The 18,415-nt window shown below is 39.0% G+C and overlaps 1 protein-coding gene across 3 annotated transcripts in view; it reads right to left on the reverse strand.

Annotated features, from left to right (window-relative positions):
- Scai (suppressor of cancer cell invasion) overlaps nt 1-18,415 on the reverse strand; it is a 113,136-nt gene that overhangs the window by 14,382 nt on the left and 80,339 nt on the right. For all 3 annotated transcript variants that reach the window (XM_048342687.1, XM_048342697.1, XM_048342706.1), the window contains 10 exons: nt 15,954-16,049; nt 15,101-15,187; nt 12,783-12,881; nt 11,030-11,126; nt 9,233-9,331; nt 8,496-8,648; nt 4,454-4,555; nt 4,121-4,222; nt 3,176-3,254; nt 684-783 (listed from right to left, as the gene is read on the reverse strand). In XM_048342687.1, the coding sequence (XP_048198644.1) occupies nt 684-783; nt 3,176-3,254; nt 4,121-4,222; nt 4,454-4,555; nt 8,496-8,648; nt 9,233-9,331; nt 11,030-11,126; nt 12,783-12,881; nt 15,101-15,187; nt 15,954-16,049 (1,014 nt within the window). The remainder of the gene's footprint in view (nt 1-683; nt 784-3,175; nt 3,255-4,120; nt 4,223-4,453; nt 4,556-8,495; nt 8,649-9,232; nt 9,332-11,029; nt 11,127-12,782; nt 12,882-15,100; nt 15,188-15,953; nt 16,050-18,415) is intronic.

The raw sequence follows: 18,415 nt of genomic DNA on the forward strand, positions 1-18,415 counted from the left end.
TTGAGATGGAGACTTGCTAAATTTTTTCCAGGGTTACCCTCATGATCTTTACAATCTATACCTCTGGAGTAGTTGTGATTATAGGCTATGATTATATGAACCATTTTTTTTTATATTCGCGCTTTTCTCAACTAGAAAAATTCTAAGCACAATAATGGCCCAAGCCGTGTGAAGGTATTTTCTTATAAAGAAAGCAAACTTTAATAGTTGAAACCACATAAGTAAATAAATTTGTGTTCTACCAAACCAACAGAACTGTACTTAAAACTTTATATTGGCTGGGCATGTTACTCAGTGGCAGAGTACTTTGCCTAGCTTGTGTAGGGTTGTAGGTTTGATCTCCACCACCACCACCACCACCACCACCACTACTACTAAATTCCAAAGACCATATTGATGAAAAAAGTTCATATTGACATATGTGCTGTCCTTATTAGAAAAAAATTTTGTTCACTGTTATATTCCTAATGACAGTGCCATATATATAATAGAAACTAAAAAATATTTTCTCAATGTGGTTCTAGTTTTCCATGTTAATCCAACACTGAAACATTGCTGGTATCTCAGTGTTATTAATGGTAGTTGGAGGGAATTATCCTAGTAGCAGTGAAAGTCTCCACTTCACTTACTGTTTTGAAAAGGAGAGCTAGGATTCTTACAGCAGAGGTGACACAAATACATACCAGTGCATTTCCTTGTGAGACTGGTTTCTTTTGTGGATAGCATCTCCATTTATAATGTCCCGGTTGCTATTGGTAAGAACACCTCCAAAGTCATAAGGGCCTATCAAAACAAAGGGAGAATCCTAGAATTCAGCTGGAGGGTAACATGGATCTGATATTCAGATGCAAAAGTATTGCAGGAATCTCTCATTATACAAACTGGAAGATAATTGCAAAGCAGTCTAATTATTTTAGAATCTAATATTTTAATTTAATGTGATATTTAAATGATTCAGCATGTTGCTTATTCAACATTAAAAAATCATTTAATTATTCATCAGTTCTTCAAATAGAATATAATGACAAACAAAACAAGAATTTACTGAGCCCCATTAATCTTAGTAAAAGGGATGTTCAAAATGTTTTCTACAATGCGAGTAAAATTTAAATGTCTTTTAAACAAAATTACTTTAAAAAGAGTTGCACACTAAAATCTTAAACTTCAAAATATGTGTGTAAATATGTACATATGTGCACACATCTCTCTCTCTCTCTTTCTCTGTATGTATTTTTCCAAGCTGGTTTTGATCTCCTGGGATTAAGAAATTCTCATGAATTTACTAGATCTCTGGCTCAAAGAAATATAATTTAAATATAATTTTTTTTTTTTTTTGGCCAGTCCTGGGCCTTGGACTCAGGGCCTGAGCACTGTCCCTGGCTTCTTCCCGCTCAAGGCTACCACTCTGCCACTTGAGCCACAGCGCCGCTTCTGGCCGTTTTCTGTATATGTGGTGCTGGGGAATCGAACCTAGGGCCTCGTGTATCCGAGGCAGGCACTCTTGCCACTAGGCTATATCCCCAGCCCAATTTAAATATAATTTAAAACTAGACAACTGCAAAATTTAGAGAAAAACATTAGTGGAGCATGAAAATTCTCAACCAAAAATCCTTCAAATCCTTCAAATATTGCAATATTTGAGCGGGTGAATCTTATCAGTGGACTGTGTTCGTTTGGTTTTGATTTTGGCCTTTTCCCACAGGCTGTATGAATCAGTCCACTTGTGTCCAATGAGAACAGCAATGTTTAGCCATTCAGGAAATCTCTCCAAAAGGATCATTCTATTATTAGACATTATAATTTTTGTTGTTGTTGTTCAGTCCTGGAGCTTGAACTGAGAGCCCAGATGCTGTCTCTGAGATTCTTTTTCTTAAGGGTAGAGCCACAGCTCCCTTTATAGCCTTTTGCTGGTTTGATGGAGATAGAGTCTCATGGGCTTTCCTGTCAGGGCTGGCTTCAAACCACAATCCTTAATTCTCAGCTTCTTGAGTAGCTAGGATTATAGGTTTGAGTCACAGGTGCCCTGCTTATCCATTATAATTTGAAAAGGTGGTCAGTATGCTAAAGAAGGGATCCAGGAACTTGTTACATGTTGGAAGACACAGAAATAATCGTTTATAAATAAAATTACTAACTTTTCAATGCAACTCTAAAGTGACAACTATGGTAATTTATTCTGTTTTGTTTTCATTTTAAGAGAATCTGTACTCATGCAAGGAAGATGGCAGGGACATGCATTTTATAAAGGAATGCAAACTTCAACAAACAAATGAGGAGGAAAATGTTTAAAATGTTAATTCTTTTTCCCCAAAGATTTGATTGCCTTATTCACATCCAAGTTACTCATCATCTATTCAAACCCATTTCTGGATGTATATATATTCTGTAGATAGTTTAAGGTTTTTATTCTGAAACAGCATCCCAATATTCCACAGACTGAATCCATAGAAACAAAATAAAATGAAGGAAAAAAAACCAAAAGCACCGAAAGCAAGATCATAACAAGGACTTGAACTTTCACAGTTACAAAAGTACACTGATTTCTACAAAGACTTTCAGCCATGATATAGCCGCTGACCAGAACCCCGAGTTCACTAGAGGCTCACAAAAAATTCAATGTTGTTAGCACATAGCTGAGCTTGCTTACTTCCTCACCCTTTCCAACTTTAAAACACAAAACTTCATACATCTTTAACTGATTAAGATATTTTGAGCAAATTTGATAGTGAAGCACCTATTTCATACATTAATTTTCCGATTTTTTTTTTTTTGCCAGTCCTGGGGCTTGGACTCAGGGCTTGAGCACTGTCCCTGGCTTCTTTTTTGCTCAAGGCTAGCACTCTACCACTGGAGCCACAGTGCCACTTCTGGCTTTTTTCTATATATGTGGTGCTGAGGAATCAAACCCAGGGCTTCATGTATATGAGGCAAGCACTCTACCACTAAGCCACATTCCCAGCCCAGGTTTTCTGATCTTTATGGGCTTCAAGCATAATAGTTCAGCAAATAAATTAGACTGGAGTATCTCCAAGATTGCCAACTCAACAAGCAAAGCTTTTAAATTTGGACGCCTGTTTAGAAAGCTTGAGATGGTCTGTGGGCTCTGGGCCATCGTCTTGTAGAAAATAAAGACAATTCAAGCCCTGCTCACGATGGGAGCATTCCTTTATTGTACCTTCACTATCAGAACGACCTGTGGGGAAAACGCCAGTGGCTGACAGGTAAATCAGAAGCACACTATTGGCAGGCAGCTCCTGAAATTAAAGAAAACCACATACACAAAACAACAAACAGGAAAAACAACACAGTTTTATTTACAGGTCAAGACATTTTAAAGTTGTGAGGAAAACAGGAACGTAACTGAACATAATGTAATGTTATCATTTCCTAGGAAAGTCACTCCTGGTTCTGACTTGAAACCACTTAGCAAAGGTTCACCAGTAATCATGAGAAACTGTTGCCCACAGCTGGGAAAACAAGTCTCTGCTTCAAATGTCCCACCTCACCCCACCCCTTAAGAGACTGTTCTCTGAAAACTGGGAACAGAGAATGAAGAACCAAGATTTGGTCTAAAAACAAGCTCTCTCCTCCACATGTTTATCAAGGTCAACTTTGATGTTTTTCATCATTCTTTCTTTTCTTCTTTTCTTTATTTATTTGGAGAGAAGATAGCCTACAATGGCCTCAAACTCTCAATCCTTCTACTTCTGGCTTCCAAGTACTGGATTACAGGTATGCACTACCACTCCCATTCTTCTTCACAATCCTACCTCTGCCTTTTGAGTTCTGGAATTACAGGTGTGCACATCTCTCCCTTCTACAGAGACTGTTTCCTAGGGCTTCTTGGATATGAGATATGCTATACAATTTGCTAGCTTCTCAGGTCTGCATTGACTGTTAAACGTAAAGTGGTCTAGTGATCAAAACATGGCAACAACATTATGACACCATAAGCAACTTTCATCCCCCAGATAGCTATGTGATTCAGATTACTGTCTAGAGTCAGTTGTCCGTATCATATTTCACCTGACCTCTTGACTATATATCTGAAGAGTGACTCTCAGATTCCACCAGACATCCTTTTCCCCCAGCAGAAGATAGTACTGGACTCTACACATACCTTAAAAGATGCTGCTAAGAATGTGTACAGCTGGCTGAAGGTGGGTTTGTAGAGCAGATATTTGTGGGGGTTTTCTCGCCGGGCAGGCTTGTCAGCTGACTCCTGCATTTCCACATAAAGAGCAACATATGTACAAAGCTTTGTTTGAAAGATGAGTTACAATGCCTACTTTCCATCTCCTCTATGTCAAATATCGATTGTCTTGCTCACTATGACTATGCTTCTCTATTTCCCCATGTCTCATAAAGCGAATGCTTTCATTCACACCATTCACCCAAGGGAAAGCAGAAGCAGCAGGAGAAAGCACACTTGGAAACGTAGGGAGCAGATCACCTGCATTCCTGGTTTATTCATTTGAGAAGCTAAATTCATTGGCTCGCGTTCTAGGGCTTGTAACATCCGGAACATGTCAACGGTCAGTTCACTAAACTTAACCTGCAAGAAAAACAAACAAGGCTATTGGTGCAGTTTGGAGACTTGGGGTCTTTAATCACATCACTCTTTGGTTTCATGTGTACTTAATGATATTAAAGGGTTTGGAAGTTTTTGTGTTTTTGTTTTGGCTTGGTTTTTGTGCTGGTATTGAGGCATGAACTCAAAGCTTTTTCCTCCAAAGATGGTACTCTACTTTGGGCTTTGGGCTTGGTAATAGAGATAAGAGTCATGTGGCTTTGTCTGCCCACCTTGCTTCAAAGTGGGATCCTCAGCTCTCAGTCTCCTGAGTGGCTAGGATTAGAGGCATAAACTGCCAGCACCTGGCCCACAGCTAGCATTTTTAATGTTTCTCTACCACATCTATTCTGCAGGCATTTAAAAAAACAAATGACAAAAAAAGGAGGAAGAGAAGGAGGGACAGAGAGAGGAGAAGAAATAATATTAGAGACATAATGGCTGTATTTCAAAATACACAAAATATGTCAATCTACAGATCCAAGAAACCATGAACCTGAAGCCAGATAAATAAAACAAGTAAATAAAAGTAAACAGCATCAGGCCACACCACAGTAAAGCTGCATCTGAGTCAGTGACCACAGCATATAGAGGAAAGAAATGTCTTCCTCAATCAGAAAATGTGACAAATAATACAGGACAAAAAGACACAGGATAAAAAGACAAACGACTACAAAAGCAATACTTGCAAAACTGTTTGGTGTAAACCAACTGAACAACTCATGGGAGGAAAGGGAAAAGAGGAGCGGGGAGGGGGGAATGAGGGAGGAGGTAACAAACAGTACAAGAAATGTATCCAATGCCTAACGTATGAAACTGTAACCTCTCTGTACATCACTTTGACAATAAATAAGAAAAAAAAAGAAAATGTGACAAATAAATCTAGTAGATGATTTCTCAACAGAAAAATAAGAGAAAAGCGATTAACAGAAACACCCCCCCATACACACATTACCGAAGGAAAGCAAATATCAAACTTAAGATATATAACTCAGAAATTACAGGCAAATGGTGACACTTTAGAAACAATAAAAACAAAGGAAAATTCATTGGAGGTACATTTGAAAAAATATAAGAAGGAATAATAGGTTAGAAATAAAATAATTAAGACAGGAACTGGTGGCTCATGTTTGTAATCTTAGCTACTCAGGAGGTGGAAATCTGAGGATGGCAGTTCAAGGCAAGCACTCTTGCCACTAGGCCATATCCCCAGCCCAGGATGGCAGTTCAAAGCCAGCCCAGGCAGCAAAGTCTGTGAGACTCCTATCTCTACTAAACTACCAAAAAAAGCTGTAAGTGGAGCTGCGGGTCAAGTGGTAGAGTACTAGTTTGAGCACTAGGGACAACACCTGGGCCCAGAGTTCAAGACCCAATTCCAACAAAAATAAATAAATAAACCAGGTGGGGGCTGGGAACATGGCTTAGTGGTAGAGTGCTTGCCTTGCATGCATGAAGCCCTGGGTTCGATTCCTTAGCACCACATAAACAGAAAAAGCCGGAAGTGCCGCTGTGGCTCAAGTGGTAGAGTGCTAGCCTTGAGCATAAAAGCCAGGGACAGTGCTCAGGCCCTGAGTCCAAGCCCCAGGACTGGCAAAAATAAAAAAAATAAGCCAGGTGCTGTGACTCTAGTGGTAGAGAGCTAGCCTTGAGCTGAGGAGCTCAGGGACAGTGCCCAGGCCCAGAGTTCAAGCCCCACTACTGATAAAAAAAAAATAATAAATTAAATAAATGTAAACAAATGCAAGAAATAAGAAGAAACAGAAAGTATTCAAACAATGGTAAATGCAAATAATATTAAGTGTACAAAATAATATGAGCAATTTCTTAGGTAATATGAAATAAAAAAATTAAAATGTGGAAATGAATTGGTCAACTGATATAGAACCAAGAAATGGAGAAGTCATGGAGACCTTGAACACAAAGTTGCCAAAACATTTATGAACAATTATTTACAAATATAAAATGTAAGAAGCTTCGATAATAATATCAAGATTCTAACACATTTTGAACTGGGCTCTGAGAAGCAGATTAAGAGAATGGGCAAGAATAATATTTGAGAAAATAATGCCAAAACACACTTTCAAGTTTGAGGAAAATTATAAGCATATATTCAAGACAGTAAAAAATTAAGAAATATAAATACACAGAATTATAATAATCATAATGCTAAAATAGTGATAAAGAGGAAATCAAAACAGTGGAATAGTACCCAAAGGCAAAAAGACTCAGGATATTCATAAGGTAAGATTTTCTACAAATGCCTATAAAATACTCATCTCCTCTATCTTTTAACTTTTTTCTATTTGGAAAAGTCTTACTTAGAAGTTTTGCAAAATTTAGAAAATTGCAAAGAAGAAAATAAAATCATTTATAATTCAGCTATTCAGAAATAAACCTTTCTGATATTGGTAAATATCTTGATAGTGTTTTCCCTGTACATATGTATATACTGACATTCTAATATATGAAATAATTCTGTTTACATATTTCCATAACAAGGTTATTTTCACTAATTGTATCATACGTATGTTCCTATATCAGTAAAATTCTTTGTTCTTGGGGTTGGGAATGTGGCTTAGTGGTAGAGTGCTTGACTAGCATGCATGAAGTCCTGGATTCGATTCCTCAGTGCCACATACACAGAAAAAGCCAAAGTGGTTCTATGGCTCAAGTGGTAGAATGCTAGTATTGAGCAAAAGAAGCTCAGGGCAATGCCGTGAGTTCAAGCCCCAGGACTGGCAAAAGAAAAAAAAATTCACTGTTCTTGGAAGCAGCAGAAAGAATGGCCAATAAACACATGAGAAAATGCTCAACATCCCTAGCTTAAAGGAAATGAAAATCAAAATAACACTGAGATTCCATCTCACTCCAATAAGATTGGTCAACATTGAGAATTTAAGCAGTAACAACTGATGGGGGGCCCATAGGGAAAAGGAACCCTACTACACTGTTTGTTGGTGGGAATGTAAATGCTGGAATGTAAAAATGTAAAATGCTGGAAGGCAGTCTGGAGACTCCTCAAAAACCTAAAACTAAACATAAAACTTCCCTCTGAGCCAGCCATATCACTTTTGGGCATCTACCCAGAGCATTATAAGTCAAGATATAGTAAAAACACTTGCACATCCATGCTCATTGTTGTATTATTCCCAACAGACAAGATATGGAAACAGCCCAGATGCCCTATAATGGATGAGTGGATCAAAAAAATATGGTACTTATACTCAATGGATATGTACTCATCTATCAGAAAGAATATTGTTATTTGCAGAAAAAACAGATGGACCTAGAAAAAATTGTTAAGTAAATCATGCTCAGAGAGACAAATGGTGCATGTTTTTTCTCATACGTAGAAGTCAAATCTGATAAACAAACATACATGATAATGTAAATAGGGTTAAATACAGATACACACAAATAACTAACTAAAGAATGGTATACTTAGGGGAAGAGGCCAATGGTGTAACTTCTTTAAACAACTGCTGAACAAAATGAATACCATGAAGCAGAAACATGTTTGGGTGGAGAAGCAGCAACAAGTGTGTGTGTGTGTGTGGGGGGGGTCATACAAATGGAAGAGGGCACACAAATAGTTATTATATTCAACAGGTGCTATGTAAAAACTGAACTATATAACTTGAGGGTAGAGATGGGATGGGAAAAGAAGGGGGAGAATGATACATTGTGTTCATAACCTGACTGAAACTTTTTTTGTACAACTACTTAATAATAAATAAACCAATTAAAAATTCTCTGTGAACCAATGAAGTATTGAGTGATATATTCCATATATGAACATAATGTAATTCACTTAAACATTTCTTCACAGATGGATGTTAAGATATCTGCAAGGAAAGAACTCCATGATAACCAAAACACATTTTCAAAGCTAATTTTAAGCACAAATCCCTTTGCAATGCTTTACCTGATTGTTACAATTACCAATAATGAGTGCATCTGCCAAAGACAACTGCCCCACAATCATGCCCTGCTCTAGTAGTGGGGCTCCAGTCTCAGCAAGGCGATTGGATGTGATAACAATGGTGTTATCGTCATTTAACACCATCACAGGATCTGCCTAAAGAGAAGAGCAGGCAGTTCATGGTAAGACAAAGAATCAGTGTAAGTTATTCCTCTTCCTGACATCATATACATGCAATAAAAATATATATCATATGAACACTTATTTATTCCTGATGATGAATATGTTTCTTAGTTTGTTTTTGTTTTGTTTTCTTATAGTATTAGGAATCACATCCAGGGTCTTGTATATGTGAGGCAAGTTTTATACTACTAAGTCATATCTCCATCCCTAACAACAATTCTCAAAAAACAAAGGAAAAATAAAAGAGCTAGCCACAGCCTAGGTGCCTGTGGCTTAATCCTGGCTACTAGGCAGAATTATATTTGAAGGATGATTTGAAGGTAGCCTGGGCAAAAGATCACAAGAATACAGCTCAACAGAAAAACCTGGGTGCTACATCTCTGTGTCAGGTGAGAAGCATAAATTGTTGATTACTATCTTGGCCAGCCCAGGTAACACCCTATCTCAAAAGCAGTCATTGTAAAAAGGATTGAAACCATGGCTCAAAAGGCAGACTGTCTACCTAGCAAGCATGGAGCCCTGAGTTTGCCAAGGCTTGCCAAATAAACCAAACTGACCTCAATGAAAGCGGCTACTTCCTGAAGCACCAAGTTCCATTCCACTTGATCTTCTGTATTAAAACGGTGAGTATAATCCTCTATTTCATCTGATAATTCCTGATATTAAGGTATCACAAAAAAAAAGTTTTGAAACACCTCATAAAATACATAGCTACATGATTATCTTCTTAATATACACTATGGTAGTTAAGAAGTTTGATAATAGCCACACCCAGTTCCAATTACTATGGAAAAGACAGAATAAAAATCACATTGACTTGCTTTAAGATAAAAAACTTTAGAATCACACGAACCAAATCAGAACTTTAGAAACCTACTCTGTAATTGTGCTACATGAGCAACCAATCTATTGTCTGAGTCAAGTGTTCCTGATTTTCTTTGAATTGATGTCATATCATGTTTGGAAATACTCTTGTTGTAACAGGGGTAGAGAAAGACAGAGGGGTGTGCAGAGCTACTTCAGGCAGGCTCATGAGAACTACGAGGTTATGTTTAAGTCCAAAATATTAGAATGCAGAATGCAGGATACGACCAACACAGATAGTTAAATGGATCCTGAATGTAGTGAAATTAGAAGAACCAAGGAAATGAAAGGCATAAATGATAGACACTCTCAACTACTGCTTGTTATCATGGCTGGACTGAGAGATGCCTGGGAGATTAGATTAGTAAGGCACACTTCTAGGTACACTTGTGAGGGCATTTCCAGAGATACTTAGGTCATGAGGTTCTCAGCCAATCAATGATTTAATCCATTTAATCAAAGTGTGGGCAGACTATAGGATAGACACTGGCTGGAGGAAGCAGGCTGGAGGTGGGAAGAGGAAAATCTTATCCTGGCCCCTTCCCGTCTTTCCTTCACTCCCTGACAGATATGAGTAGAACAACTCTTTTCCACCACACCCTCCCTGCTGAGATGGACAGACACATTTAAAGCTGTGAGTAAAAATAACCCTTCCATCCTTAAGTACTTCTGTTAGGTATCTGAGTCACAGCAACACAAAAGTAACTAACGCAAAGGAAATGGAAAAACTAGAATTCATCCACAAGACTTTGGTAATACATCATGCACTTTTTTCTCCACCAAATCGTTCAAGTATCTTCCCCTAATCTAAGGACTTTAACTGCTGTTTGCATTTCCTTGCTTACCCATGGATGAGCTGTAAAATGTAAAATGTGTTGAGGGGACAAGAGAAAGGGATGGGGACTGTCACTTAAGAATAGTCAGATGCATTTGAAACATAAGCAAGCAGGGAGATGTTCTGTCATGACCGTGCAGAGGTTATTATATTTTAGATCTCATTGCTCTTTGGTACGCACAGCTTTGTGGCAGACCATGTTTGTAATGACGCAGCACTAGGCTCAATCCTCAGGACAACACACTCAAAAGATTTCACTGAGGGGCTGGGAATGTGGCCTAGTGGCAAGAGTGCTTGCCTCGTATACAGGAAGCCCTGGGTTTGATTCCCCAGCACCACATAATATAGAAAATGGCCAGAAGTGGCGCTGTGGCTCAAGTGGCACAGTGCTAGCCTTGAGCAAAAAGAAGCCAGGGACAGTGCTCAGGCCCTGAGTCCAAGCCTCAGGACTGGCCAAAAAAAAAAAAAAAAAAAGATTTCACTGAAAATCTATTTTTTTAAAAAACACAAATAATTCATATATAGTTAGAGATTAAGATGTGTTAATACCCTAGGTAATAAAGTACTTTGCTATCCTGACACTCAGGAGACAGAGGCAGGAGGACAGTAAGTCAGAGGTCAGCCTGGGCCTGTCTTTAAAATGAAGCACACTTACCTTTACCAGATCTTTCACAACATCCATTTTGTTGAGAAGAAGACAAACTACTATAAATCTTGCATAGTATCGCAGCTTTTTAACTACCAACTCCGGTCTATAGTAGAGAAATGGAAAATTGCTTATTAGAATGAAACATAATACATGCTCTTTTGATATTTGCAACATTTTGTGTATATGTACGTACTGGGGCCTGATCTCAGGACTTGGGTGCTGTCCTTTAGCTTTTCTGCTCAAGGCTGATGCTCTACCACCTGAGCCATACCTCTACTTCTCGCTTTTTGGCAGTTAACTGGAGCTAAGAGTTTCATGGAATTTCTTGTCCAGGCTGGCTTCAAATTACAATCCTAAGATCTCAGCTTCCTGGGTAGCTAGAATTACAGGCATAAGCCACTAATGCCTAGCATGAAGAAGTAATTGATGGAACTTTGATAGAGGACAAGTATGGGAATGACTAAGACACAGAAATGTGACTGGAGCGTTACACACAGAACTGGGTCTAGCAATCCCTCTAGACAAAGCTGCACATGTGCAAGAGACCTCAAGGGATTCTTTAGAAGGGGCTTAAAAAAGTTCATTTAGCTGCAAAACTTAACACAGTCAACAACCAAGTATTCTTTAGAAAAATAGGCCAAAGGTTTGTTTTAGCCCGTCACTGGTGGCTTATATCTGTAATCTTTCCTACTCAGGAAGCTGAGATCTGAGGATCACGATTCAAAGCCATCCTGGGAAGAAAAATCCATGAGACACTTACCTGTAATTAAGCACCTAAAAACTGGAAGTGGTGGAGCGTTACCTTGAGCTTAGCTCAGGGACAACACTTAGGCCCTGAGTTCAAGCCCCAGGACCAGCACACACACACACAAACAAACAAACAAAAACCAAACAAAATAGTTTGTTTTCTTTCATTGCATACACACACACACACACACACACACACACACACTTTTCACTATACAACAACTGTGAGTGGTTAGAAGAAAGAATATATAGACTCCTGTACTTCAATTCTCTCCTTCAAGTTTTTGGAAACCTAGCAACAAACACTCCAGAAGATCCCTTAGTTCTTCCTCAGTTTGCATCCTTCTCTGAACACTGAGATCCACCCTCAGCTGAGTATGTCTAGGACCCCATCAGAGGACAATCTTCTGAAGGGGAACTAGCATGCCTTCTCTCCTCCCATCCAAGCATCTGTCAGAGATGCACAGAGATGGTACAGATTTATACTACAGTGTTCAATAGATTTCTCCTGGGAATCATCAAGTTCCACATGATTCCTTCTGAGGCTACATAAACTACATAAACAGGACTGAATTTACAAAAAAAATTTAAGCAGCTAGAATCAATTTTGCTATGCTCCCATATAACAGTTTGTCACCATTGTCAAGAGGCTTTGAAAATAAAGTTACACAGGCTAAAAATAAAAATAAAGATAATTCATTAAGCCTCACTTTGGAGTTGCTTCTTTTCTATGAAATCTGTAAGACCATGGTGATCTCTTGAGAAGATATAATCCTAGTCTTTCTTGGTACAGCAACTCCACTGTGATGTGTGCTGCTACATCTGTTCAAATATGGCTTTTAGGTAACATATTTTTATATGTTTCAGAATGCTGCTACAGAATACCCCCAATAAAGAATGTCAAACAAATACAAGTTTTAAGTTATAAATAACATGGGTTTTTTTGCACGATTTCAATACATACTAAAGACTTGTATTACCTTCCTTTTTTGGAAAGCATGCAGACACATACCTGTCTTCTTTATTGACTTGGGAGTAATATGATCTCTGTCTGATTGCAGAGTAGAAGGAGAAAGCCTCATTAAGATAGCTGGTCTCAGATGTGCGTAAGCTATGAGAAAAAATAATAAATGATCCAAACTGAAGCTACCCACCAGGAGAAACACTTGTTTCTCCTGCTACTTAGTTCCCTCTACTTGGGCAGAAGGATAGGAATGAATGACTTAATATTAAATCAGCAAGGCAATAACATGATTCTTATTTGAATAACAATAACGGGACAATAATAATAAGTCAGGCACAATGGAGTGGTTCACATCTGTAATCCTAGATCCTAGCTACATGAGAAGCTAAGATGATAAGGACTGTGGATCAAGGCACACCTGGGGAAAAAAAGAGACCTCATCTCAACTGATAAAAAAGTTGGGCATGGAAGTACATGCCAATCATCCTAGCTATACAGGAAATATAAATATGAGAATCATATTCCAGGCTGACCTGGGGAATAAATGCAAGATCCTACCCAGTAAACTAAAGTACAAGGGCTGGGACGTCATGGCTTAATTAGTAGACTGTTTCCCTAGCAAATGCAAAGCCCGAGCTCAGCCCCTTACTACTGAAACAAGGAAAAATAACAGTAATAAAAAAAATTCTCCCTAATGCTCTCAAGCATTTTTTTATATCAACCAAAGCACCTACCGTGCTCATCATTCTACAAAGTGACTCTCCAGAGAACATTAACTTGGTTATATTCACCCTCAGGGCAAGGACTCAATCTATGACACTGGAGAGCCTTGGTCCATTTCTTTAGTATTTTCTTTTACAAAACTCATAAAAGGACTAAAACGCACTGATTTCAAAAGGATGCTAATGATTTGTGTTCTTGGTTTAACATTAGAGATTGTTTTTTGTTGTTTTGGTATTGGGGTTTGAACTCAGGGCCCCATACTTGCTAAGCAGGCATCAGTATATATAGTTTTGCAAGGGATTTTTAAGAACATGTCCTAGCTGAGTGTCAGTGGTTTGCTCCTGTAATCCCAGCTACTCAGCTGAGATCTGAGGATCACAGCCAGCCCAGACAGAAAAAGTCTGTGAGACTTTTATGTCCAATTAACCACCAGAAAACTGCAAGTGGTGCTATGGCTCAAGTGGCAGAGCATTAGCCTTAAGCTGAAAAGCTCAGGGATAGCTCCAGGCCCAGAGTTCAAGCCCCACAACCAACCGGGAAAAAAAAAAAAGGAAAAGAAAAAGAACATGTTCTTCCAGGAAAGTGATTTAATGGTGGACATTTTGGATAGCATGCCAAGGGCAAGCCTGAGAAAAGAAACCTCATTGCATCATAGCATGAAGAGAGATGACTGACTTCCCTTGTCTTTTAAATTAAGTAGTCCAAGCTTCTTGTACTCTATATCTGATGTCACTTTGTGATTAGATTTAGATTGCTAAAAGCAGCTAGATTTAAATGCCACTTTCTTTCCTTGACTCAAGGGTAGGCATATAGATGTGACTGCTCTAAGGATGTAATAAAAAATACCTTGCTATAGTGCATATAATTAAAAAAAACCTATCCATATGAGTTTTTAAAGTATTTTTCTGGGGCTGGGAATGTGGCTTAGTGGTAGAGTGCTTGTCTACCATGCATGAAGCTCTGGGTTTGATTCCTCAGTACCACATACACAGAAGAAGCCGGAAGTGGTGTTGTGGTTCAAGTGGTAGAGTGCTAGCCTTGAGCCAAAGAAACTCAGGGACAGTGCCCAGGCCCTGAGTTCAAGCCCCAGGACTGGCAAAAAAAAAAAAAGGTATTTTTCTGAAAAGCAACCATTGCAATATGCATGTTTGCATCCCATCGAGACATTAGCAAAGCCATAAGAATGAATCTATTATTCATGTATCAAAAAACAAGATCAAGCCAAATGCTCATACCTGTAATCCTACCTACTCAGGAGGCTGAGATCTGAAGATCAGGGGTCAAAGCCAGACCAAACAGGAAAATCTGTGAGACTTTTATCTCCAATTAACAACTAAAAAAAGCCAGAAATAGAGCTCTGGATCAAATGAACAGCCCCCTGGCTCTGAGATCAAGCCCGTGTGTGTGCATTCCCCTCCAAATTTCTTTAAGTCCGATTAAATGAATTGTTCTTTCCTTGGAGCCAAGTACAACTGCTTGCCTTATGGAAGGCTATTTCCTGATACTGCCTTGAAATCTGGTCTTAACCAGATTTCACTTATAACTCACTGTCTTGCCCAGAACCAGTGAGTATGCATGAGACCTTGGCAGGCTGTGTTGAAATCAGAGCAATGTTTTCATCTTCAAAGGTACAATTTACTTACTAGTAGTGGTAGTAGAGCTGCCCAATCTTGGAAGCAATTTCGCCTATTTGCCATCGCTTCAAGCCATACCGATTATCTAGGACTTGTCTGTTTTATATAGAAGACAAGAAAATAGAAATAAACAACTATAAGTTTCAAAAAATAACCAAATCTGTAAGCTCAACAGGATAAAACAAAATGCAATTAGCAAAGCTTATGAATTTCTAATGAGATTTCAATATAATCATTCAATGAGATTAAGAGTACTTATTAAATATCTATTTAAAGTTAGGATATAAAAAGAAGTCCTTGAGCTCTGTTCATTTAAATTAGAAGCAGTATCTCCTTCTCAAATATCTTTGATCCATAAGCAGATGCATTTCTGAGTAAACCACAGATGATTTCCTTCATATTAGTTAATATGAGGATACAACATTGTTCAAAAAAATCAGATAAAGATACCAAGTTTAAAGCTCTTAAATAGGGGGAAAAAATAGGTTCATCCTTATTTGGGTCATGACCATGAAATTATGACTTTAAAAGTCCCAAGATAAAAAGTACTGAGGTAGGCTGGGCACAGATATCTGTAATCCTATCTACTCAAGAGGCTGAGATTTGAGGATCATGGTTCAAAGCCAGCCCAGGCAGTAAAGTCTGTGAGACCCTTATCTCCAATCAGAAAACCAAATGTGTAGCTGTAGCTCCAGTGGTAGAGCACTACTAGCCTTGAAGAGCTCAGGGACAGTGCCCAGGCCCAGAGTTCAAGCCCCCAAAGCAACACAAAAAAAGTACTGAGGTAGTTAAGTTAAAGGTGAAAACAGCTACTGTAGATGGGCCTTCACTCTCCTTTAAAATTCCTTCAAAGGTTCTTTACCGATGCTGCTGCTGGAACTTCCAGAGTTTGGTGTAAACATCAAAAGTTCTTCCAAAGTAGGACTGCCACTGCTTTTGTCCATATTGTGGCAAATCTCTGTAATAACAAAACATATATATCAACCTCATATCTCTTATCCTGTTTGGAAGTTAGTCTTGTGACACTGAAAACCTGAATGAAGGACTTAAGGTACCTGCATTTAAGTTTTCATTTATTACTATAGAGGCAACATACAAAGGGGTTACAGTTACATAAATTAGGTAAAGAGTACATTTCGTTTTGGATGATGTCACCCTTCTTTCTCTCTCTCTCTCCCAGATTTTCCCTCCCATTCCCACCCACAAGTTATACAGTGCATTTTCTTTCTTTTTCTTTTTTTGGCCAGTCCCCATGGGGCAGGGTCTGGGTACACTCTGAATCTCTTTGTGCTATTCAAAGTTACACTCTATCACTTGAGCCACAGCACCATTTCCAGCCTTTTCTAAGTAGTTTATTGGGACAAGAGTCTCTATCATAGACCTTTGTGCCAAGGCTGGCTTCAAACTACGATCCTTGGATCTCAGCCTCCTGAGCAGCCAAGATTATAGGCACAAGCCACTGGCACCTGGCATATAGTACATTTTCAACATAGTATCAAGTGAGTAGCACTGCTGCATTTGTTTACCCTTTGTCCCTCCATTTTTGTACAAGTTTTCTTTTCTTTTCTTTCTTCTTTTTTTTTTTTGCCAGTCCTGGGCCTTGGACTCAGGGCCTGAGCACTGTCCCTGGCTTCATTTTGCTCAAGGCTAGCACTCTACCACTTGAGCCACAGCTCCACTTCTGGCTGTTTTCTATATATGTGGTGCTGGGGAATTGAACCCAGGGCTTCATATACACAGGGAAAGTACTCTTGCCACTAGGCCATATTCCCAGCCCTACAAGTTTTCTTAAAAAGGGGGGGGGGGGTGTAATTTTTTTTTTTGGAGCAATGACAGTTCCAGGATCCAGGACACATTCTTTCCTAGTCTCCCCACTGGGCACTTCCCCTTGCCCTTCTCACCTATTCCCTCAGGATGGTCTCACACTCTCTTTGCTCTCCCTGGTGATCACATTTACACTCATTTATATACTAATAGCTTCCAGATGTTTGCCTTCAGCTAAGACCTTGGTAGTTTGGAAACCCACTGTAGGGACTGTATAGGAATGAGTGTGAAAGTGGTTTACTCTTCTCAACTAGTCTATTCCTGTGTTAAAAGAAAAATATACATTTCTTTCCTTTAGAAGACAACCTACTGGGCGCTGGTGGTTCACATCTGTAATCCTAATTACTCAAGAGGCTGGGATCCGAGGATTGCAGTTCCAAGCCAGCATGGGCAGGAAAGTCCATCAGACTCTTATCTCCAATTAACCATCCAAAAAACAAGCCGGAAGTAGAGCTGTGCTCAAGTGGTAGAGGGGCTAGCCTTGAGCAAAGAAAGATCAGATACAGTAACTAGACCCCGAGTTCAAGTCCCAGGACTGGTATACACACACACACACACACACACACAAAAATAATTCTACCTCTTGAACATGGGTCTAGCCATGTTAACTGTTTGCTAATGACAAAGAATGAAAAGTTTTGTATATCATGTCTAGCAAAGAGACTTTTATATGGCTTAGCATTTTCACTTCTTTTCTGACTGTTTCCCTCCAACAAAAGAAGACATATTTAATGGAGCCTCAGGAATTGTATACTAACATGGGAGCTAGAAATAAATCTATTGTAGCAAGGCACCAACATTGGTTGTGTTATTTGGTTATTTGTTATAACAGTCTAATTTGCAAAAGCTAGTAAAGAAATGGGCATTGGGAGTAGGTTATGGCTGTGACAAACACACATCCTATGTGACATTGGCAGCATTGAGGCTAGGTAGCAAGTATGACCAAAGGATGGAAGCAAGCACCTATATGATGCAGAGATACAATTCTACCTGCCTGCAATAACCTAGAGGAAGATAGTGTGACTAATGGTTTACACAAAGAAGTCAGAAGCAGTATATTATCCAGCAGAGCTGGATACACTTCATCAAAACAGGACAAGAAAAAAGATGAACTCAACAAGAGTGGCTGGAATCAGATAACAGTGAAGAAAGACAATCCACAGGACTGAAAGATAGAGCAACTGATAATATTCAGCTATAAAGACATAACTGAACTGGGCACAATGGTGGTGGTAGACACCTGCAGTCCCAAAATGGGGAAGGCCAAGACTTGGAAGACAAGAGAATGCCAGTGAAGGCCAGCCTGGACTCCAGAGTAGGTTGCTGACTTAAAACAAAAACAAAAAGATGAAATGGAGAACTCTTCACCATCAATGCACTTAAGACTCAGGCTCCTCCTCAGGCTCCTAATCAGTTGTAGTCTGTGAATAATGGAAAGTGGCCCAAATATGTTCTTAGTGTGAGACAAGATATGAGGAGCTGGGCACTGGTGGCTCATGG

Source organism: Perognathus longimembris, chromosome 1, assembly GCF_023159225.1.
Source record: "Perognathus longimembris pacificus isolate PPM17 chromosome 1, ASM2315922v1, whole genome shotgun sequence".
NCBI classification, from domain to species: Eukaryota; Metazoa; Chordata; class Mammalia; order Rodentia; family Heteromyidae; genus Perognathus; species Perognathus longimembris.